Here is a 19,167-nt window from a genome sequence, read left to right as displayed (position 1 = left end):
ACCTTGATTTATGTTACTGTTCTTGATTTTCTGTGGGTTTTTTTTTTTTTCAGCAATGCCTTCCACAGAGTTCAAAACTGCAGATGAGTTCAAGTTTTTGTGCTGATTATAATCAATTATGAGGTTATTTTACTGCAGAAAAGTTATTAAGTCTGTATCTTCCTACATTTTTAGTTGGATTATATAAATTTGCACGTAAGTTGTTTCAGTACAGCATATGGATCTGTCATGTTCTCTCTGTGTTGCATTATTCATTACTTGTATATCTGGGTGAGAATACGAAGTTCTCTTCATCTGCTACTGTGAAAGTCTGCTGCATTCATGGGACTGCAGTGATTTCCTGCTCTTGGAAGAGCAGGCAGGGTAGAGTGTTGCAGCTGTGTTCAGTCTTTTTTTTTTTTCCTTCTCAAATGAGTGACTGTTAGCTTCACTAGGTGGTTGAGGATGTTCCTTAGGCTACATAGCTTTAATCTGTAATAGGCGTTCAGAATAAAGTGCAAGAAAAGTCTGGTTTTGGCCATACTTGCTTATAATTATTGACTTTCCTTTCATGGCTTATGGAGGTGTTCACTCATACCTTTCTGTATGTTTTCAAAGAAAATGTTAATAATGGGAGCCTCACACGGCTGTAAAGCAACATTTGAGCATCTCTTGGTTCTAAGGAGATGGAAAATGCTGACTGAAGTTTGAATAGTGTCTCTTTTGATTTGATTCTTCACCCGTGCCTATTGTGGGGGGAAAAGAAAAGTAATGTGGCTCAAGTCAGTTAGTACCATCTCTTTTTTTTTTTTTTTTTTTGCCATTTATAGACTTTATATAAGGAAGGAAAAATGTGGATATTTTAAATTTATAAAGCAGCTAAAAATGCATTGAAGCAATTGTATCAGGATGTAACTAACATTACTTTATCCTTCTCTGTTTTGTTTGCTTTCACTCTTATGGAATCCTAATAGAGAATAGCTTCAGCTTTCCAGTTTAGGCAGGGCAATCTTTATTCTTCTTACTTTCCCTTGTGAGAATAGTTCTCAAAGTGGAAATGGGGTTCTTCATCCTCTTTAAATTGTTTGTGTAGAAGTAAGAAACCTGTGAAACAATACCTCCTGTGGCTTGACTTTTTAGTTTTAATTTGCTTTTATTTTAGCCATCTGTAGGCGGGTGTGCATATTTCAGGTTTATTTGAATGTCTCTTCCTGTTGCACATGTTTTGCTTGTAAACAGTTTTAGATCTGAGAATAATGTTGTCTCCAGCCAATAATGTGGTTCTCTTCAAGGTATTGGGTGATCAGGGCTTGTGCAAGTTTACAGGTGCACATTTGCTGTTGCTTTTCCAGCCTGACACTGCTTTGAGAAAATGTGTGGAGGACAAAGCTATGTGAAAGCTACTGCTTTTTACTTCCAGCATCTTGCTTTCTAATTTGTGTGTGGGACTGTATAGGGAGATTCAAAGTTATCAAAATCTGTTGTTGCTGTGTCTGTGGTACTACTGGGCTTTGGATTCAAGCTACCTCTGTAGATAATGAGGATCAGTGAGCAAGATGAGTGCTGTCATGAAAAACTGAAGGGATGTGAGAGTTTATCTAAACATGTTTTGAAGGGGTTTATTTTCATTCCTTGTCTTGCACCGTAGATACTGGGAAGCCTGATGGACAAAATCTTGTTTTCCTTTGGGTACATGAGTGGGAGATGAGATGAAGTAGGAGATGTCTTTGGAGGCATGCCTTCTAATCAGAAACGGTCTTGTTTGCTTTTAAATTTCAGCATTTCCCCTGAATCAGACTAAACCATTATGCTTTTTCCTGGCTGTTGATAAACTGAAATAGTTCTTACGACACTGTGAGTCAGTTCTGGGTCTGGTCTTGTTTAGCATCTTCATTGATGACCTGGATGGAGGGATGGAGTCTGCTTTCAGAAATTTACTGGTGGCATGAACCTGGGAGGAGTGGCTGACGCACCAGAAGGCTGTGCTGTTATTCAGTGAGACTGGAGAGCTGGGGCAGGTGGAACTTGATGAGATTCACTGAGGGCAAGTGTTGGGTGCTGCACCTGGGAGGAATAACCTTGCACCTAGTATGCGTTAGGTGCTGACTTATTGGAAAGAGGCTTTGCAGAAAATAACCTTTGTGTCCTCTTGGACAGCAGGTTGGCCATGAGCCAGCAGTGTGCTCTTGTGGACAGGAAGGCTGACGGTATGCTGGGGTATATTAAAAAGAACATGGCCAGCAGAGTAAGAGAGGTGATCCTCCCCCTTACCTCTGGCCTGGAGTGCACGCATCTGAAGTATTGGGCTCACCAGTTCAGAGAGGGGTCCAGTAGAGGACTAGAAAGTTGATGAGGGGTCTAGGGGAACATCTCTCTCTTCAGGAAAGGCTGAGATACCTGTTGCTGTTCAGCCTGGGGAAAACTGAGAGGTTATCTTGTCAGTGCTTCCAAATATATGTCAGATAGATGGGGCTAGACTCTTGTAAGTAGTGTGTGGTGGCAGGACAAGGATTATATTATGTGTCAAACTGCCTGAGGGTAGGGAGGCCCTCCAGAGGGATTTGGATAGGCTGAACAGCTGGGCTGAGCTCAATGGGATGAGGTTCAATAAGACCAAGTGCCGGGTCCTGCACTTTGGCCACAATAACCCCATGCAATGCTATAGGCTTGGGGCAGAATGGCTTGAAGAATGTAGAGAGGAAAAGGACCTGGGGGTGTTGGTTGATGCTCGGCTTAACATGAGCCGGCAGTGTGCCCAGGTGGCCAAGAAGGCCAGATTTAGATTAGATTTGAGGAAATATTTTTTCTCTGAAAGAGTGGTCAGGCACTGGAATGGCCTGCGTAGGGAGGTGGTTGAGGTACCATCCCTAGTGCTGTTCAAGAAGCGTTTAGATGAGGTGCTAAGGGATTTGATTTAGTAGTTGGGTAGGGATAGTGATAGGAGGATGGTTGGACTAGATGATCTTGTATGTCCTTTCCAACCTAATGAACCTATGGACCTATTTTTTTTATTCAAAATAAGTGAAACTGCTGCGCCTGTTTGTGTAAGCTCTCCAAGCTGTCTGCTCTTCTGGGCAATCAGGGTAACCATTCATGTACGAATAACAGAGCACTTACATGTTTTGGGAAGAAATAAAAGTTTGGAGTTCTGTTTTTAACACAAAGTTGACATTACGGATTATGTCAGGGCTATTGCTGTTCCTTGAGCCTTCAAATAATCCATAGTTTTTCTGTTTTTAAGGTGTTGAGGGATATTCCTTAGGCAAACCACTTATTCTTGCTTAATAGTTTTCATTGCTGGCATGTCTCAAAGTAGGTAGCGTACTTCAGATATTAAAAGAGCAATTTTATTACAAGCAGAGGCTAAATAAAATTCTGTTTTGATCTTCATATTTGGAGATCAAGGATTTGAAGGACGTCGTTCTCATTGGTGTGTGTTCTTGTTCATCTGTTTTAGGTCACAAAGCTAAGAACTGTGTTGTGCTTATTCAAGCAACAACACGTGATGGCTCACTTCCATTGCACTGTCTGTTCCCAAAGGGGGAAAAGGGCAGCACTGAACACTGAAGCATATTCTGAAAGTCATATGCTGTGTTGTTTTTTTTTTAAGAGGATCTTCATAAGCATGAGTGGGATCCCTCAGGATTTCTGGAGTACTGTCAGTTGTGACCCTTCTTGAGGCTGGAGATATGTATTTATATCATGGTGCAGCTTTAATTGCCTCTGACAAATACTAACTGGCTTGAGAGGGCGGATGTTCAATATATAGTGTCTGGTGTTGTGGTTTTGTGGTGTTGATGCCGGTATTCCACACCAGAGCATCACGCAGCAGTGAAGGAGTTAACGCTGTGGGAGCAGCAGAGGGGCGGAGCTCCGCACCGGATGCAGGCGGCGCTCTGCCTGGGCGCGTTGCTCTGGGCTGCCGGAGGTTCAGCACGTGTGCTTCCCCTGCCATTCCTCCTTAACGTAAGCTCACAGCTTTTGGTTTTGGAAACTTTCATTTCTCTCTCAATTGTTCAATTTTATTATACTTAGTAAAGTTACCGTTCCTTCTCAGATCGTGCCGTTGTTTTTTTGTAGATCCATCTCTTCCCGCTATTTCCCCCTCCCCCCGGAGCACGCGGCCACCTGACGCAGTTTTTTTTTTCTTTTTCTCTCCTCTCTCCCTTCTCGGTTTCCCTTGGGTCACTGTCACGGATAACACCGTGACATCTGGTCACTTGGCTTTGAGGCGCCAGTTTTCTATGATGGCCTTAAGCTTACAAATGGAATTATGAGATAAATTGAGACAGGCACATATGCAATTATTTTTGTGGTATCTTTAAGTAGAAGTAACTTACTTGTATGAAGCCCATATTAAATGATTTCCCCTCTGATGACAAGGATGTTAGGTGTGGATGAAAAAATGAATAAAAACAGGTAGTAGTGTATCTCCATCCAAAAGTATGATGCACTGAAGACTTCTCTGCTGTGTGCAGGTGAGATGGTAACAGCAGCTTCTGTTTCTTTGGTCACCTCACCGTGGTTGTCAGTGCTGCCCAGGAATGCAACCTTACCTTCTGTTTTCTGCTAATTATAAGCAATTGAATGTATTCCATACCAAATATTTTTCTTCAGGGGGAAGGAGTACTAGACCAGTGAATATTATCTTGCTGGTCTTCATCTCGGTAGCCTTCCTTTAATTTTCTAAAGCCTTCTTTAAAAACAAAAACTATAGTTTGAACTGTTCTGTGGCAAATCATTTAAACGGTGTTTCTCAGAAAAAGCTAGTTCCTTTTCTGCCGTGCAGGCAGTTCTCATGAATTAAAAATCAGCTAATTAGAAGTTAGTTCAGTTAATGTCACAGACAGTTTTTAAGACTGTTTGGATTTAAAACTGTAACTGCGCTTGATAAATAAAAAGTGAATTTACTTAAAGATACACGACTTCAGTGCAGAGTGTTATCAAAGGGAACCAAACAGTATTGGGTGGACTGCACAAATGTGGACTGAAAAGAAACAGCTCAACTCCTTTTCCAAGTTGTCATCAATCTCAGCATTTTAGACAGCCTTGCATTTCTTTCATAAGGAGTCTAACAGTTTTCCCCAGTTATTGAATTGAATGATTGCTAAGCTGTTGTACTCATCTGAAAAGTAATATTCTGAGGGTAATACAGTAAAAAATGTTATAGTACATGTATAGTCCACTTGCTTTAACTTGGGAATCTTGCTAAAATTGTACCATTTTAATCTTCTAATAGTGTGATTTAGGTGGGAGATAGGTTTTTTCAAAAACCTTTCTTTGGCCAAGTTGGCCCTATTCCTTATTTTCCTGGTGAGGTGTAAGTTGTACTGAATTGCACCAAATTAGGTGCAAAAAAGCTGTTCAACTTCGAAGCTGTAAAGTGGTGTTATGTGGGCTGGAAGTTACTTGAAGTACTTTGAGAAGTGTGGTGATTCTCTTAGGGGCTCACTGATGCCTATAGTCAGTGCACCTTAAGTACTTACAGATAATAGAGGTGTTCTTTATCTGTAACCATGGCATGCAGAAAGCAAATACCAGTTACTGCTGCTTTGCTGGGAAGCATATAGGTGGGATAGGTTCATAGATCTGATATTGTAATGCAGTCTCCTCAGTAAAACCTGTATATATGTAACAGATCTCTTGTGATAAGCAGTTTGCCAAATGTGTTTGCTTGGGTGCCGTGGATTGCTTCAGAAGTGTGTGTCTTTTCATTTTTTGTGGTTTGAGGCCATAGAGAATTTGGCTGATAACAAAAGTCTTAGTATTATGCATGAACAGTTATGGTAATCCTTAGAAGTCTTTTTTATTTTTATTTTTTTAATTTAGGTTGATACTAAAAGCTCAGTCTGAAGCCAGTTATCCACACAGATCTTGGTAGCTAATGAGAGGACAAGTTTTTCAAGTGTTTAATAAAAAACAATTTTGATGAGCATGTGTTTGAAAAACCTGGATGTGGATGTGGTGTTCTTACCAAGTCTTACTAATCAAGTTAAATGTACTGCTTAAGTTTTTTTTAACCAGGAGAAGTCTCTGGGATTTATACCTGCTTCAAACTGTGAGAACATTTCTTAGTCCTGCTGAGTATTATGGTTGTATTTAAGATTTAGACCAGCTGTAATTAGCTGCAAATGGTCCATTAGCTTTTGTGATGTCCTCCTACCACTGTTCAGTTAAAATACAACTAGGTGTGTGGTAATTTTTTTTTTTAAAGCAAATAAAACAATGTTCTTGAACATGAAAATGCCATTATGAAGAACTAATCCATTTGTAATTTTGTCCAGGTATTCCACTTGAGAAACCCTCAACTACCTTGCAACTTGCATATCTGCAGGTACTCCTTTTAGGAGTACCTGTTGCAGGAAACTTTCTGAATATCTTCTCTGCAAAATTTTAATCATTAAAACCTAGGATTTTGGTAATGGACTGGATCCTCGCAAAGTAGAGTGTTCTGCCTTTTGTGGACTGGAAAGGCATGTAGTGGGAGGTGTTCTTCTGTGGTGCGCACATGGTTGAACATACTAATTGAAAACTGATTCCTGTTCTGTTTTGAAGACTGGGGTGTAGGGGGAAGAACACAGCCACCCCCCACCAACTATGATGTGTTAAGGTTCCTTCTGGGTATGATATATGGTTCTTAGAGTAGTTTCCAGGGTAGATGCAGAGGTAATGATCTTTTAAGTCTTAAAAGAAATTATCCAACTTCATATAAGAAAAATAACTAATTTGGAAAGATTAGATTGGAATTGCCTCAAATTCAATTAAGCCACACTGTGTGGATGTGCTGGGAATATTAATGCAATTATTGTAAATTTGTTCAAACTGATTGTTGCATTATCTTGCTAATCTAACATTCAGTCCTTTTGTGTCCATATTGCAGACGGCAACTCCAAACTAACATGGCAGTCAGACTGTGTGATGTGGCTTCTCTGCTTAGAAGTGGTTCGTGGGCAGCAGAGCCTTGGACTGGGGTCTGTGGGACTTTTCTTAAATTCTGTAGGCTACTTTTTCTACATGTTAATAGTGATGAGGCCATACCAAACTCCAATCTCATATGAAATGCTAATGCTGTTCTATGTTTCATTATAGGCTGTAGGTTGTGTCACTATTCTGTAAGGTTCTAGAGCAAACTGGCATACCATGACAACTTACATATGGTGATCTCCTGTAGAAATTATACTGCAGAGGCTTGCCTTTCTTCTAATGAGATTTTAGTGATATTTCAAAATATCCAGTGGATAATTGAATAGTATTACATTAAACTTGTTTTGGTATGGTCTGAATACTAAGTTGCAGTAACTTTAAAAACCTGTATACTATGTGTTTATGATTACTTTTTTTAAAGTGTGTTTAAAAACCTTATTCTAATACACTGTTTAAAAATTGTAATTTTATCTTGGGTCTATTTGGGTAGAAAATACTTAGTAAATGCTGAAGATGTGGCTTGTGTTATCCAACAGTTATATGCAACCTATCAAGGGAATGTGTGTTAACTGTAAGACATTAGTATCGCTTCCATCAGAGCAGATGGTTCCATAGCTGGGAAATGCTGTAATTTCATCACAAACAGGCTGCTGCAGCTGTTCCCTTGCATGTTGTCTTAAGATAGCATTTTTGCCACCTGAATGTGAAATAAGCATGCAATTAAGTGAGGACTTTTTGTCCTTGTAACTCCTGATTTTGGTCACTGAAGACTTAAAATTTGATTGGAAGGAAGCAGCCACAGTTATGGTATGAATAGAAAGCATTAGTGACTATCAGCTCTGGTAAATATGGTGGAATTCTGAGAAACAGTTTATCCTGGGATCGTCTGATTCTCATCTCTTCAGTAGACTTTTCCTCACAATACCAGTAGTAATTTACCCCCTCCCTGGTCATTGGTCATGAGGGAATAAGATGCTTCTGATCCAGTGGTAGTTCCCCAGGAAAACCAGAACACATCTCTGCTTTAAATGCTCTGAATAGATGGATCTGCCTTTTCTTGCATTGTGCTGAAGTATGAAGTAACTTCTTGGAAAATGTTTATATGCAAAACAGATGTGTTTTTCTGGGAACATCTTAACTTGATTCAGACACTCCTTTAATGTTTTTGGGAAATTCAGATATGCCCCTAAACAGTTCTTTAGGTATGCACTGATTGGATATACTGCTTTGAGAAGGGGGATTAGGTCAGATAACCTTGAGAGGTCCTTTCCAACTTGATGCTACTCTGCAACTTTACAAGATGTTTCCCTGTGTGAAAACTCTTCCTAGAAATCTTAGCGTGAGATTGGATTTCTGTGATTTTTTCAGTGAAATGTCTTGAGTCTTGCTTCTTTGTTAAATGATCTGTTAATGGATAACTTCTGTAGAATCTTCTCCTGATGGTTGTCCTTAAATGTGGTAGTGAACAAGGTAGGCTACGCAAGGTTTGTGTATTAGACTGCTATTAAGAGAATGTGCTGTCTTTACTGACTGTTAATAGTTGATGACTGCCAGAGAGGCAGAAAGGCTTTGTACTTGTGGATCAAATCTGCCAGTCACAGCAACTAGTCACTTTAAGGTGAAACAGCAGAGTTTCTGGAGTAGCAATTGCTCACTCATTTGATATCTATAAGTAGGTTGAATCAAAGTATCAAACAGCTGTTTTCAGGGTGTAAAGGAGCGGTGAGAACTGCATGTTTGTTTAATCAAAACATGTTTGGAAACCTACTTCCAGCCTGTGGTGTCAGAAGAATGATTCAAAAGTTATGAATAAAGGGTTCATTTTCCATTTCAGCACATTGATTTTCATGTCTAAGCATTTCCTTTAAATTATTAGTCTTTATAATGCTCTTAGACATAGGGTCAAGATGCAATTAGATATCCAACTATCTTGAAAATAACACCCCCAAATAATAAAAAAAAAGAATACTTTAAAAACAATGTACTTCACTTGTCACTTGTAGGTTAATAGTGTTGATAGCTCTTGAAAAAGTTCTTGGTAACTTCTGTACTAGAAAGTCTGGTATCCTAAATGAATTGGAGGATGGGATGTGGGGGAAACAAAGTTTTTGGTATTAATTTGAGGTCAATCTTGATGATTTTAGTGATGGCTTAATTTGCCGGTAAGTTTGAAATTGTTAATCAAGTCAACACTTGAAAAATTCTTCAGTAGTGTTTTTGCATGTAGAAGCGTTATCTGGCTGTGATAACGCCACTTGTGCATAGTGGTGGTTCTTTTAGATTCTTGTCTGGATTTTCCATAAGAAAGGGTAAAATATAAATGTTGATGTTTTTTATTTTCTATATTTTAGCAGGTAATTGCTGCCATGGAAACACAACTGTCTAATGGACCAACTTGCAATAACACAGCCCATGGTTCAAACACTATAAATAATTGCTCTTCACCAGTTGATTCTGGAAACACAGAAGACGGCAAGACTAATTTGATAGTCAACTACCTTCCACAGAGCATGACACAAGAGGAGTTGAAGAGTCTGTTTGGTAGTATTGGTGAGATAGAGTCCTGCAAGCTTGTCAGGGACAAAATAACAGGTATGTTGGTTTAGTCTTTTCATTTTCCCATAGTCTGCGTTGTCAGATGATGTCTTGCAATTCTTTTCAGTTAAAGAATAAATTCAGGGAAGCTAATGTGGATGTTGCTGGTCTGAAGGAGCTAGTCTATTCCAAACAGAAAAAATGAATGTTTGTATTTCATTCAGTTATGTGAGTACTATAAACGCTAATGAGTCTTTTAAATCTTCTGTGCTTTCTGATTCTTTGGAAAGCAGTTTCAGATTAACAGCTTTAAACTGGAGGAGAGTAGGTTGAGATTAGATATTGGAAATTCTTTGCTGTGAGGATAGTGAGATACTGGAACAGGTTGCCCAGCAAGGTTGTGAATGCTCACTTCCTGGAAGCATTCAAGGCCAGGCTGGATGGGGCTGTGTAAGCAACCTGGTCTAGTGGGAGTTGCCACTTCCTATAGCAGGGGGTCCGGAACTAGATGAGCTTAAAGGTCTTCCAACCCAAATCATTCTGTGATATTGAAAAGCAGATAAAAACTCAAGTAAGCGTCATTATAATTATTCTATTATTAGAGCTGTGCCTTTTAGCTGTAGCAGATAGAAAACTACATTTTGAAAGATGCAGGGATTTAGATTTCTACCTTGGGAGAAGGTGGGTTAATTAATACAGCTTTTGTGTTGCAGCATTAAAAACAATTTCTTTAGGGTATGCTCTTGAATTGACATGTGCTGTCTTGACTATGCAAGTATGAACTTCAGAGTGATGCTGTCGATTAGTACTTCATTTTACCAGCAGCTGTTGCTCAGAGTGCATGCATTTAGACCAGTTGTTTAATTTTGAAAGAACTACCAGATGGATGCCTGCACTTCAGTAACTAAAGGAAGGGATTGTTAGCAATGTTCAGCTTCTCTCATTTCCATTTGTGAACCCCAGCTCTGTCAAATCAGAAAATTATGGTGTATGGTTTACGTTGACATTTCAGTATTTTTATTCAGAAATTGACTTTGGCTCTGCATTTCCTTGCTTCTTTTTTTTGCACAGCTGTTCAATACCTAGCTTTCAAAATATATCTGATGCAGCTCTTGAATGTACTGTGTTTAAAACTGTTCCTTGCTTTGAGGGACTGAAACCATCAGTACTGGAGGATAGTGGCCAAACATTATGCACTCACATGGCATAGACTTTCTTGTGATTAAGCCTTCCCAGGGAAGCAGTGGTAGGAAAAGACTTTAGGTTAGAAAGGTTACATGTAACTTCACTGCATTCTCTGCATGTCTGTGTTGATACCTGGGGTGTGCTGGAGATGTTCCCCAACTGCGTATGTGACAGAGACTAAAACCCTCTGGCAGCTCTGGCACCAACCTTGGGACTTGTCTTCAGCATAAAACATGTGCTTTTTTCTTGTGTCCTTACTACATTTATTTATTTATTTATTATTTACTCTTTTCAACTATGCAGAAATTCTCCAGCTTTTCCCCCATTGATATGGACACTATTATGTCACTGGTGGAAGGGTGATGCTTAAGCAAGAATCTAACAGCAACAACTTTTTGGCTTGTCTAGGCTGCAATAAGGGGAATTTGTCTTGGGCTACATGTAAAATACTATAATGTAGGTATCGTAGGTAACAACAAATACTGTTGTTTTTTTTTATAATTTTGTTAAAACAAAAGAAAAGTGAAAAAACATGAAACTTGTGGGTTGTGAATACTCCCCAGTATTTACTATACCTACACCTGTCTCTGCCAGGGCTGACCAAAGTGGGCTAAGCTGAAGTTCTGCCTTTTGTCTAGTTTGCTTCTCAGACAGTAGTGAAGACTGACTGGAGCCTCAAGCCTTTGGATAACGCAAATACTTTAATCTCCAGTCCTTATACTCTGCTAACATGCAATGGATGAAAATATTGTCAAAACATTTCCATTGCTTCTGGATAACTACCATTGCTTTTTGAAAATGCTTTTTGTAATCATTCTTTGCACACTGGAGACAGCACCTGTGGCAATGTTTGATAAGTTTAGTGCGTGATGTGAGAATGACTTGTGAACGTAAAGGTGTGTTCTTGGCTTTGGTTACTCATGAATGTAGGTTGTGCCTACTATTCTTACCCCTAGACAGTTCTGTTGATGAGATACACTTTTGTGTTGCGAGGCTGACTCTCAGACCTCACTTTCTTTAAATAACTGTTCTTAGCCTAGAGATGAGAAACTGCTTCTAAGGTGGCAAAAATGGGATTTTGAAGTCATGTTTTTGTCAATTGAACTACACTACACATAGTTTATATATATTAATTTGAAAGCAAGTTTCCCACAAACGAAGGCAGTCGTGCCCGAAGAGGAAGACTTAAAAGTCTGCCAGTGTAGATCTATGTTGGTGAATTCACTAGGCTGTATTTCATGGTGATTCTTTTCAGTTAGCATTTGACAATTTAAGCTTCCTAAGGCAGGGTCTACTCAGTGGCACAAAATGAATCAAGCTGAGAGGCCACTCAGAGCTCAGCTCTTGCTTTCTTGTTCAGGTAGTCTAACTAGGTTTTGTGCGTTTTAGTTAGGATTGCTTTTCTACCCTTTGGATCTTAATGATCAGCACTACTTCATAGCAGATGACTTGCTCATAAGTCAGTGTAGCAAAATTAATAAATTGGAGATTCATGATCTGGCATTATGACTGCGGGAGCTGCTGCTTTCCGTCCTTCGTATTTGACTTTGCTACTGAATTATGCACCAATCTCATCACTGTGGTGAGCATCAGAAATGGCTTGGGATGTCAAGGAAACTAGTCTGAGCTGATGCCACACTTTGCCCTCAGCTGAAAGCAAGCTGATCTTCTCTATAGGTACTGACTTCCATATCTCTGAACAAAAAGCTCCTTTACTTAGCTGTTTCCTGACCTTTTGTTCCAAAAGTAGAAGGATATAGCTGGTACTTCACCTGTTTATGAGATGGCTTTTCAAGCTGTTTACTGCTCTTGCAGTTGTGAGTTCACATATTCAGCGTCTTTTGTTAATGTTGTTTAGGGATTAGTGCTTCTCCCAGTTATGAGATTGCTGCAGGCAAACGGAAATGAGCCTCGGGGTCTTACTGGTGATGTGCAAATTCTATGCTAGAAGCTCATAATGCTGCTACTTAGTGTCAGATGACTTTTCCTGGGATTACAACAGGGGAAAATGTAATTGCAGACCTTGTTTGAAACTCTTGATGCCTTCTGTATAGCATAAAGTGGTGCCTAAGAAGGTTCTTTAAATACAGTCTGTAGTTGGTGATTAAATTAGTTGATGACAATCTTCTTGTTTGGAACTGTTTGGGGAAATAAGTCATATCTGCCTTTATCTGGGGGCAGCTTCTCAGCTTTGATGTGTGTATTTAACTGCCAGCAAACACATGATATTAGTCTTCTAACAAAAGATGTTAGTTAAAAATAAGAAACTTTATTTCTAACCTGCACAGGGAGCAGTGCTTCTAATTTTAGCAGTCTGTAGTAAGATTATCGTGTGTTAGTGGATGCTTGAGAACACTGCTTTGAGACCTGTTCTCGTTCATCTTCAGGTTTTACTCAAACTGTTTAGAATTTTACACTTGTTTTTTCAATTCAGATCAGAAATTATTAGGAGAAGTCTTATGGATTTCAGAATTACTTCAATTCTTGTATTTAAATAGTTATAAATGAGCTGCCACGAATACTCAGTACTTGATGAATACCTTAAATTGAAGTTTGTGAGTATAGAAATCTAAATACATTTTCATATGAACTGAACTGCAGGTGGAAATTCATAAAGGAGCAAAATGCTAAATCTGCCTTCAGCTGTCTAATGCAGGTTGGTCCACATCAGTATTGTATGGTATATTCACTTGGTAAGTGAAATTGGACAGTTGGAAATCTGAAGTTGGAACCAAGATCTGTTTGCCAAAACAGTAAGACAACTCTAATATAGGAATACTAAGAAATCTTGTACTGTATAAATGGATGAGTAGTGCCAGACACGATAAAGCTTTTCACAACAATGAATTATTAACCAGTTAAGGAAACAAGAATGCTGATCTGTCTCTATGCAACAATGCTATGAATTGTGCTCTATATCCTCTTCATTTAGAGGTTATGCTTATGAAGGAGAAAGCTGACATGAAAAAGTTTGCTGCTGATTGTGTTCAGGCATGCAGTTCACAGGCACAACTAGATATGCTGGGTCACTCTTCTTTGCTGCTGTGAAATGTCAGTGTTTTCCTATTAATTAAGTATGTAGAGTGTTCTAAACAAGTTAAACCACCTTGCAACCAGTATACTTACCATTTTTCTGAAAGTGGAGAAATTGAAGTGTGATATTACAGTATGAAGCCTTCATGTAGGGAGTCCCATCAATAAGAGCACCATCTGACAACTGAAGCTTCAGTTTCACTTAGCTTGATAATCAAAGAATCTATCTGGAGTGGGTTATTGCATCCTGATATTTAGGGGTCACTGTTAATTGAAGTATCCCTTTGGCTAATGTGGATATTTGTAAGTTAATCCAAAAGTAATGCCTCCTATTTATTTCCATGGCAACTACAACAGATATAACAAGTACAATAATGCTGTTTGATAGAACAATTTCTCATCTGCCAAAAGCTACTTTTCAGCATAGTCACTACCACTAGCTATGCATTTTCACCGGTTATGAGCATGGCATGCAGGTTCTTGCTCATCAAAGAATCTGCACTGCTGGAGGTGACTCACTGTTGTCACTGCTGAAACACATTACCCACCTCATTGCTGTGCTCACATCCACTGGTTGGTCTTAATAAATGTTCAGCAGACATAAGTGGTCATCAGTGGGTACAATTAATTCCATATGAAGAAATTCATTTCCACACATTTATTTCATCTGCACTTCCATGTCAGTTGCTGTTATGTCAGAGCGCCCCTCTGCTGCCATCAGCTGCACAGCAGTAAAATGTAGCAGGATGTGGAGAGGTATGCCAGCAGAGTTGAACCACCAACATCCACCACTGGCAGCATGAGCCAACATCATAAAGTAGGAGACACTGTTTTTAGAGCAGCTGTTGTTTAACTAGCACATTGTTCGAAGTTGTACAGAGACCGTGGTCTCAACAAAGCAGTTTAAGTGAGTTCTTGTAGCTTGTTTTTTAATAGCTATTTATTTTAAGTTCTTTTGCATTTTTAAGTGCAGCAGGTAACTCTTTACCGAACTGCACATAATTAACATTAAAAGATTAAAAGAAAAAAAAAGCGGAAAGTTCTATAGGAGTAAAGAGTCTCTGCTCCTTCAAGACAGATTGATTCAGCAGCAAATGAGGAAATGCAAGGTAAAGTATTAGCTGCCACTTAGAATGAACGTAAAAAACTTCTTTTTCTTCAAAGAGTGTGTAGGGTTCTCATGAGCTCATAAAATTTGCGTTTTTCTCTGAAGAAATCTAATTGTTGACGTCTGTTTTTCTCATCGTCTTTTGAAGTATCATGTTTAAGCTACTAATAATGTATGTGTATTGACCTTATGTTTGTGGCATAATATGCCAGCCTGTATTGCCTAGAAAATGAGATAAGATGCATCTAGTGTGAATCACTTCTATAAATAAAGTAACAAAAATGCTTGATGTAACCTGCAAAGTCTTTTCCAGGGATTCAGTTAAGTTGGCTGCTTGGTCAGCTCTTACTATTCGAAACAAAAAAATAGTTGTTGGAACAAACTATTTTTTTAAGTGGTTAGGTGGTTAATGTTAACTTGTATGTCCTAACTCCATTAGGGTGGACCTCGATGTGTAGCATAGGAACTTAATGTTTAAAACTTAGTATATATAGTAAATCATAATGTCACCTTCATCAGTGTTCAATTCAGCAGATGCTTTTTATGATTGGGATAAATGCAGGATACAATTCCTTTCACTTCTTTGTAAGCAAATTGAAACCCACTCTTATCAGAGATTGCAGTAATGTACAAGAAACTCATGGAAGTTTTGGGTCTTGCAAATTGTGTCCCTTTATAATGATATGGGATGTTCTTGTGTTCTTTAATACTTTCAAACTTCAATACTAACTTGAAAGGTCTGTGAAACCTGAACTGTGGTTTCTACTGAAGGAGAACAGTGAGAAGACAGTAGTGTTGGTATTCAGTACTTAACTCCTAGTACTTATTAGAGAAGTACAATTTTTGATGCAGTATTATGGCTGAGTGACTTGCATCATCACCAGGTGTGTGTTTCCTAGCCTCATTCAGTGTTGTGATAACAACAGTAATATCAATGGCTTAAACTGTGCTCCTTTGACAGTACTGGTTTCTGAACTAATTTACTTTGAAATGGAGCTGGTAGGTAGCAGCTGGTGCTGCTGTTGTGACACAGTGCTCTGTGGTCTTGTTAATCAGAAGGATTAGCCTAGTGCATTGTGGAATATTCTATTTTTTTTTTCAGCTGCAAATCAAGACAACTCAGTTGTACAAATTTCATGTTTCTGTGCCTGAAACTCTTCGTCAAACTCACCATACTCGTGAAGTTGGACTTGCAACTGTATGTGCTGCTCACTGATCTTTCCTGTGGCCTCTTCGGCTTGGCTTCATTGTTGGCTGTGATTAATTTAAGTTTTTAGGTTGATCTTCATGTGGCACTGCATGAAAGACAGCACTGCTTGTGCTTTGGTGTGTCAGTCAGGTAACACAGCATCTCCACTGCTTTGAGGTTTTGGAAGATGCCTAAAAAATGATGCAGGTCCAAGGGGTGAATTGAAATGAGAGCCTTTAGATATAGGCTTTTAATGTCCTTGGTGTTTCTTCTAACCAGTGTTTACAGCTTCAGGCTTCCTACTGCCTTTCATGATGTCCGGGGTAAACCTGCTGTGAACTTGACTTTTTACTGTTTAAAAAGAAAGGATATTGGCTTGTTCAAACAGTACTTCAATGAATCTGTACTGCTTAGCTTTGAACACAGAGGAAGAAACCTGAATTTCAACTAAGTTATTCTTAGTTAAGTGTCTGGCATAAATGAGTATTGACATTTATGTGAGTGTTGACAGGAAAATAATACTACAAAAATAAGCAGTCCTTGATTTCAAGTAGATAATTTGGTGCTTGAAGGAGTAAAGTGCTGAAGGTATAACGTACATTGCTGAAGTTCAGCTTTTGTTCAAAAAAAAAAAAAAAGTACCCAGTCAGAATTCTTAGATATTTTTTGTTGATAATTTCAGCTCTTAGGCTTTATTTAGTTTCAGAAACATTCTATCCTGTAAAATACTGATGAAAATAATAAATATGAAATGTTATTCAGTATTTTGTGATACTTCTGTTCTTAATGGTCATATTCCTGTATTTCACAATGGAATTTTTTGAGCCAAAGTCGGAACAGTGATGAGATTTCTAGAAAATAATCATACTGAAATCCTAGTTGTTTTTTTTTTAAGCCTGCCTTACTTTGATTTTTTTATTCTGTATGGAAAGAAAATGCATGAAGGTATTTGCTATTACTTGAATCTCTTAACTTTCTTGAGTATGATTTTGTTCTTTGAACTTTTGTATTATAAGATTTTTTTTTATTATAAGTTTTCCAAACTTAGTGGATTTCCATAAGTTCATAAGTTCATAACGTTGGAAAGGACCTATAAGATCATCTAGTCCAACCATCCTCCTATCACTATCTCTACCCAACTACTAAATCAAATCCCTTAGCACCTCATCTAAACGCTTCTTGAACAGCGCTAGGGATGGTGCCTCAACCACCTCCCTAGGCAGGCCATTCCAGTGCCTGACCACTCTTTCAGAGAAAAAATGTTTCCTCAGGTCTAATCTAAATCTTCCCCGGTGCAACTTGTGGCCATTCCCTCTCGTCCTGTCGTTATTTATCAGGGAGAAGAGGCCCACCCCCTCCTCACCACAACCCCCCTTCAGGAAGTGGTAGAGTGCAGTAAGGTCTCCTCTGAGCCTCCTCTTCTCCAGACTAAACAATCCCAGCTCCCTCAGCCGCTCCTCATAAGACTTGTGCTCCAGACCCCTCACCAGTTTTGTTGCCCTTCTCTGAACACGCTCCAGGGCCTCAATGTCCTTCTTGTAGTGAGGGGCCCAAAACTGAACACAGTGCTCGAGGTGCAGCCGCACCAGAGCTGAGTACAGGGGGATGATCACCTCCCTGCTCCTGCTGGCTACACTATTTCTAATACAGGCCAGGATGCTGTTGGCCTTCTTGGCCACCTGGGCACACTGCCAGCTCATGTTAAGCCGAGCATCAACCAACACCCCCAGGTCCTTTTCCTCTCTACATTCTTCAAGCCATTCTGCCCCAAGCCTATAGCATTGCATGGGGTTATTGTGGCCAAAGTGCAGGACCCGGCACTTGGTCTTATTGAACCTCATCCCATTGAGCTCAGCCCAGCTGTTCAGCCTATCCAGATCCCTCTGAAGGGCCTCCCTACCCTCAGGCAGTTTGACACATCCTCCCAACTTGGTGTCATCTGCAAACTTACTGAGGGTACACTCAATTCCCTCATCTAGGTCATCAATCAAGATATTAAACAAGATGGGCCCCAAAACTGACCCTTGGGGGACACCACTCGTAACAGGACGCCAGCTGGACTTAACTCCATTCACCACTACCCTCTGGGCACGGCCCTCCAGCCAGTTCTCCACCCAGAGAAGAGTGAACCTGTCCACACCACGGGCTGCCAGTTTCCTTAGGAGAATACTGTGGGAGACCGTGTTAAAGGCCTTGATGAAGTCCAGGTAGACTACATCAACAGCCTTTCCCTCATCTACCTGTCTGGTCACCCAGTCATAGAAGGAGATGAGGTCGGACAAGCATGACCTGCCCCTGGTGAACCCGTGCTGGCTGGGTCTGATCCCTTTATTGCCATGCACGTGTCGTGTGATTTCCCTCAAGATCATCTGTTCCATAACTTTCCCTGATACCGAGGTCAGGCTGACAGGCCTGTAGTTCCCCGGGTCTTCCTTACGGCCTTTCTTGTAGATAGGAGTCACATCGGCAAGCCTCCAATCTTGTGGGACCTCTCCAGATAACCAGGAATGCTGATAGATGGCAGAAAGTGGCTCGGCAATCACCTCTGCTAGCTCCCTCAGCACCCTTGGGTGGATCCCATCTGGCCCCATGGACTTGTGGCAGTTCAGATGGAGGAGTAGATCTCTGACCGTCTCTGCTTGGATCACAGGGGGTGCATTATGCGCCCCGTCCCGGACTTCCAGGTCAGGGCAAGTACCCTGTGGACAACTGCTCTGTCTATTAAAGGCAGATGTGAAGAAGGCATTGAGAACCTCAGCCTTTTCCTTATCATTTGTGGTTACACTGCCTGTCTCGTTGAGTAAAGGAGGGAAATTTTCCTTAGTTTTTCTCCTGCTGTTAATATATTTGTAAAAGGGTTTCCTGTTCTCCTTTACAGCAGTAGCCAGTCTAATTTCAAGCTGGGCTTTAGCATTTCTTCATTTTGCAAATGCATTATTAATCAAACTTAAGTATTCTACTTTGGTTTAATTTAGAAAGATGCTTCAGTTACCTTCACCTGAAATTGAATTATACTTGTAAGTTCTTTGTTCTGAGATATCAGTTAACTGGTGGGGACACTTCATATGTTAGTTTACTTGTTAAGTGAATTAGAGGAGAGGTTTTTATTGTTAAACTTCCACCTTAAACTAGTGTCTTTCAGAGAACTCATTAAGTTCAGCCTTACACTGATAACACTTCTGCAGTTCAGGTGCTTGCAGTGTTTGATATTGAA

The 19,167-nt window shown here is 39.8% G+C and overlaps 1 protein-coding gene across 4 annotated transcripts in view; it reads left to right on the top strand.

Moving 5' to 3' along the window:
• Positions 1-19,167, top strand: part of ELAVL2 (ELAV like RNA binding protein 2) — a 96,681-nt gene that overhangs the window by 40,536 nt on the left and 36,978 nt on the right. For 2 of the 4 annotated variants that reach the window (XM_065747083.1, XM_065747082.1), the window contains exons 1-2: positions 6,878-6,950; positions 9,255-9,495. In XM_065747083.1, the coding sequence (XP_065603155.1) occupies positions 6,879-6,950; positions 9,255-9,495 (313 nt within the window). In that variant the 5' untranslated portion in view covers position 6,878. Of the gene's footprint in view, positions 1-6,866; positions 6,951-9,254; positions 9,496-19,167 lie in introns of those variants that run through there. The other 2 variants (XM_065747085.1, XM_065747084.1) reach the window with 2 other exon arrangements.

The sequence above is a fragment of the Cyrtonyx montezumae genome, unplaced genomic scaffold, assembly GCF_038088225.1.
Source record: "Cyrtonyx montezumae isolate F1298 unplaced genomic scaffold, pur_monq_1.0 scaffold_41, whole genome shotgun sequence".
Lineage (NCBI taxonomy): Eukaryota > Metazoa > Chordata > Aves > Galliformes > Odontophoridae > Cyrtonyx > Cyrtonyx montezumae.
Note: the sequence above shows the minus strand (reverse complement) of the source record. Positions and strands in the feature narration are given on the sequence as shown.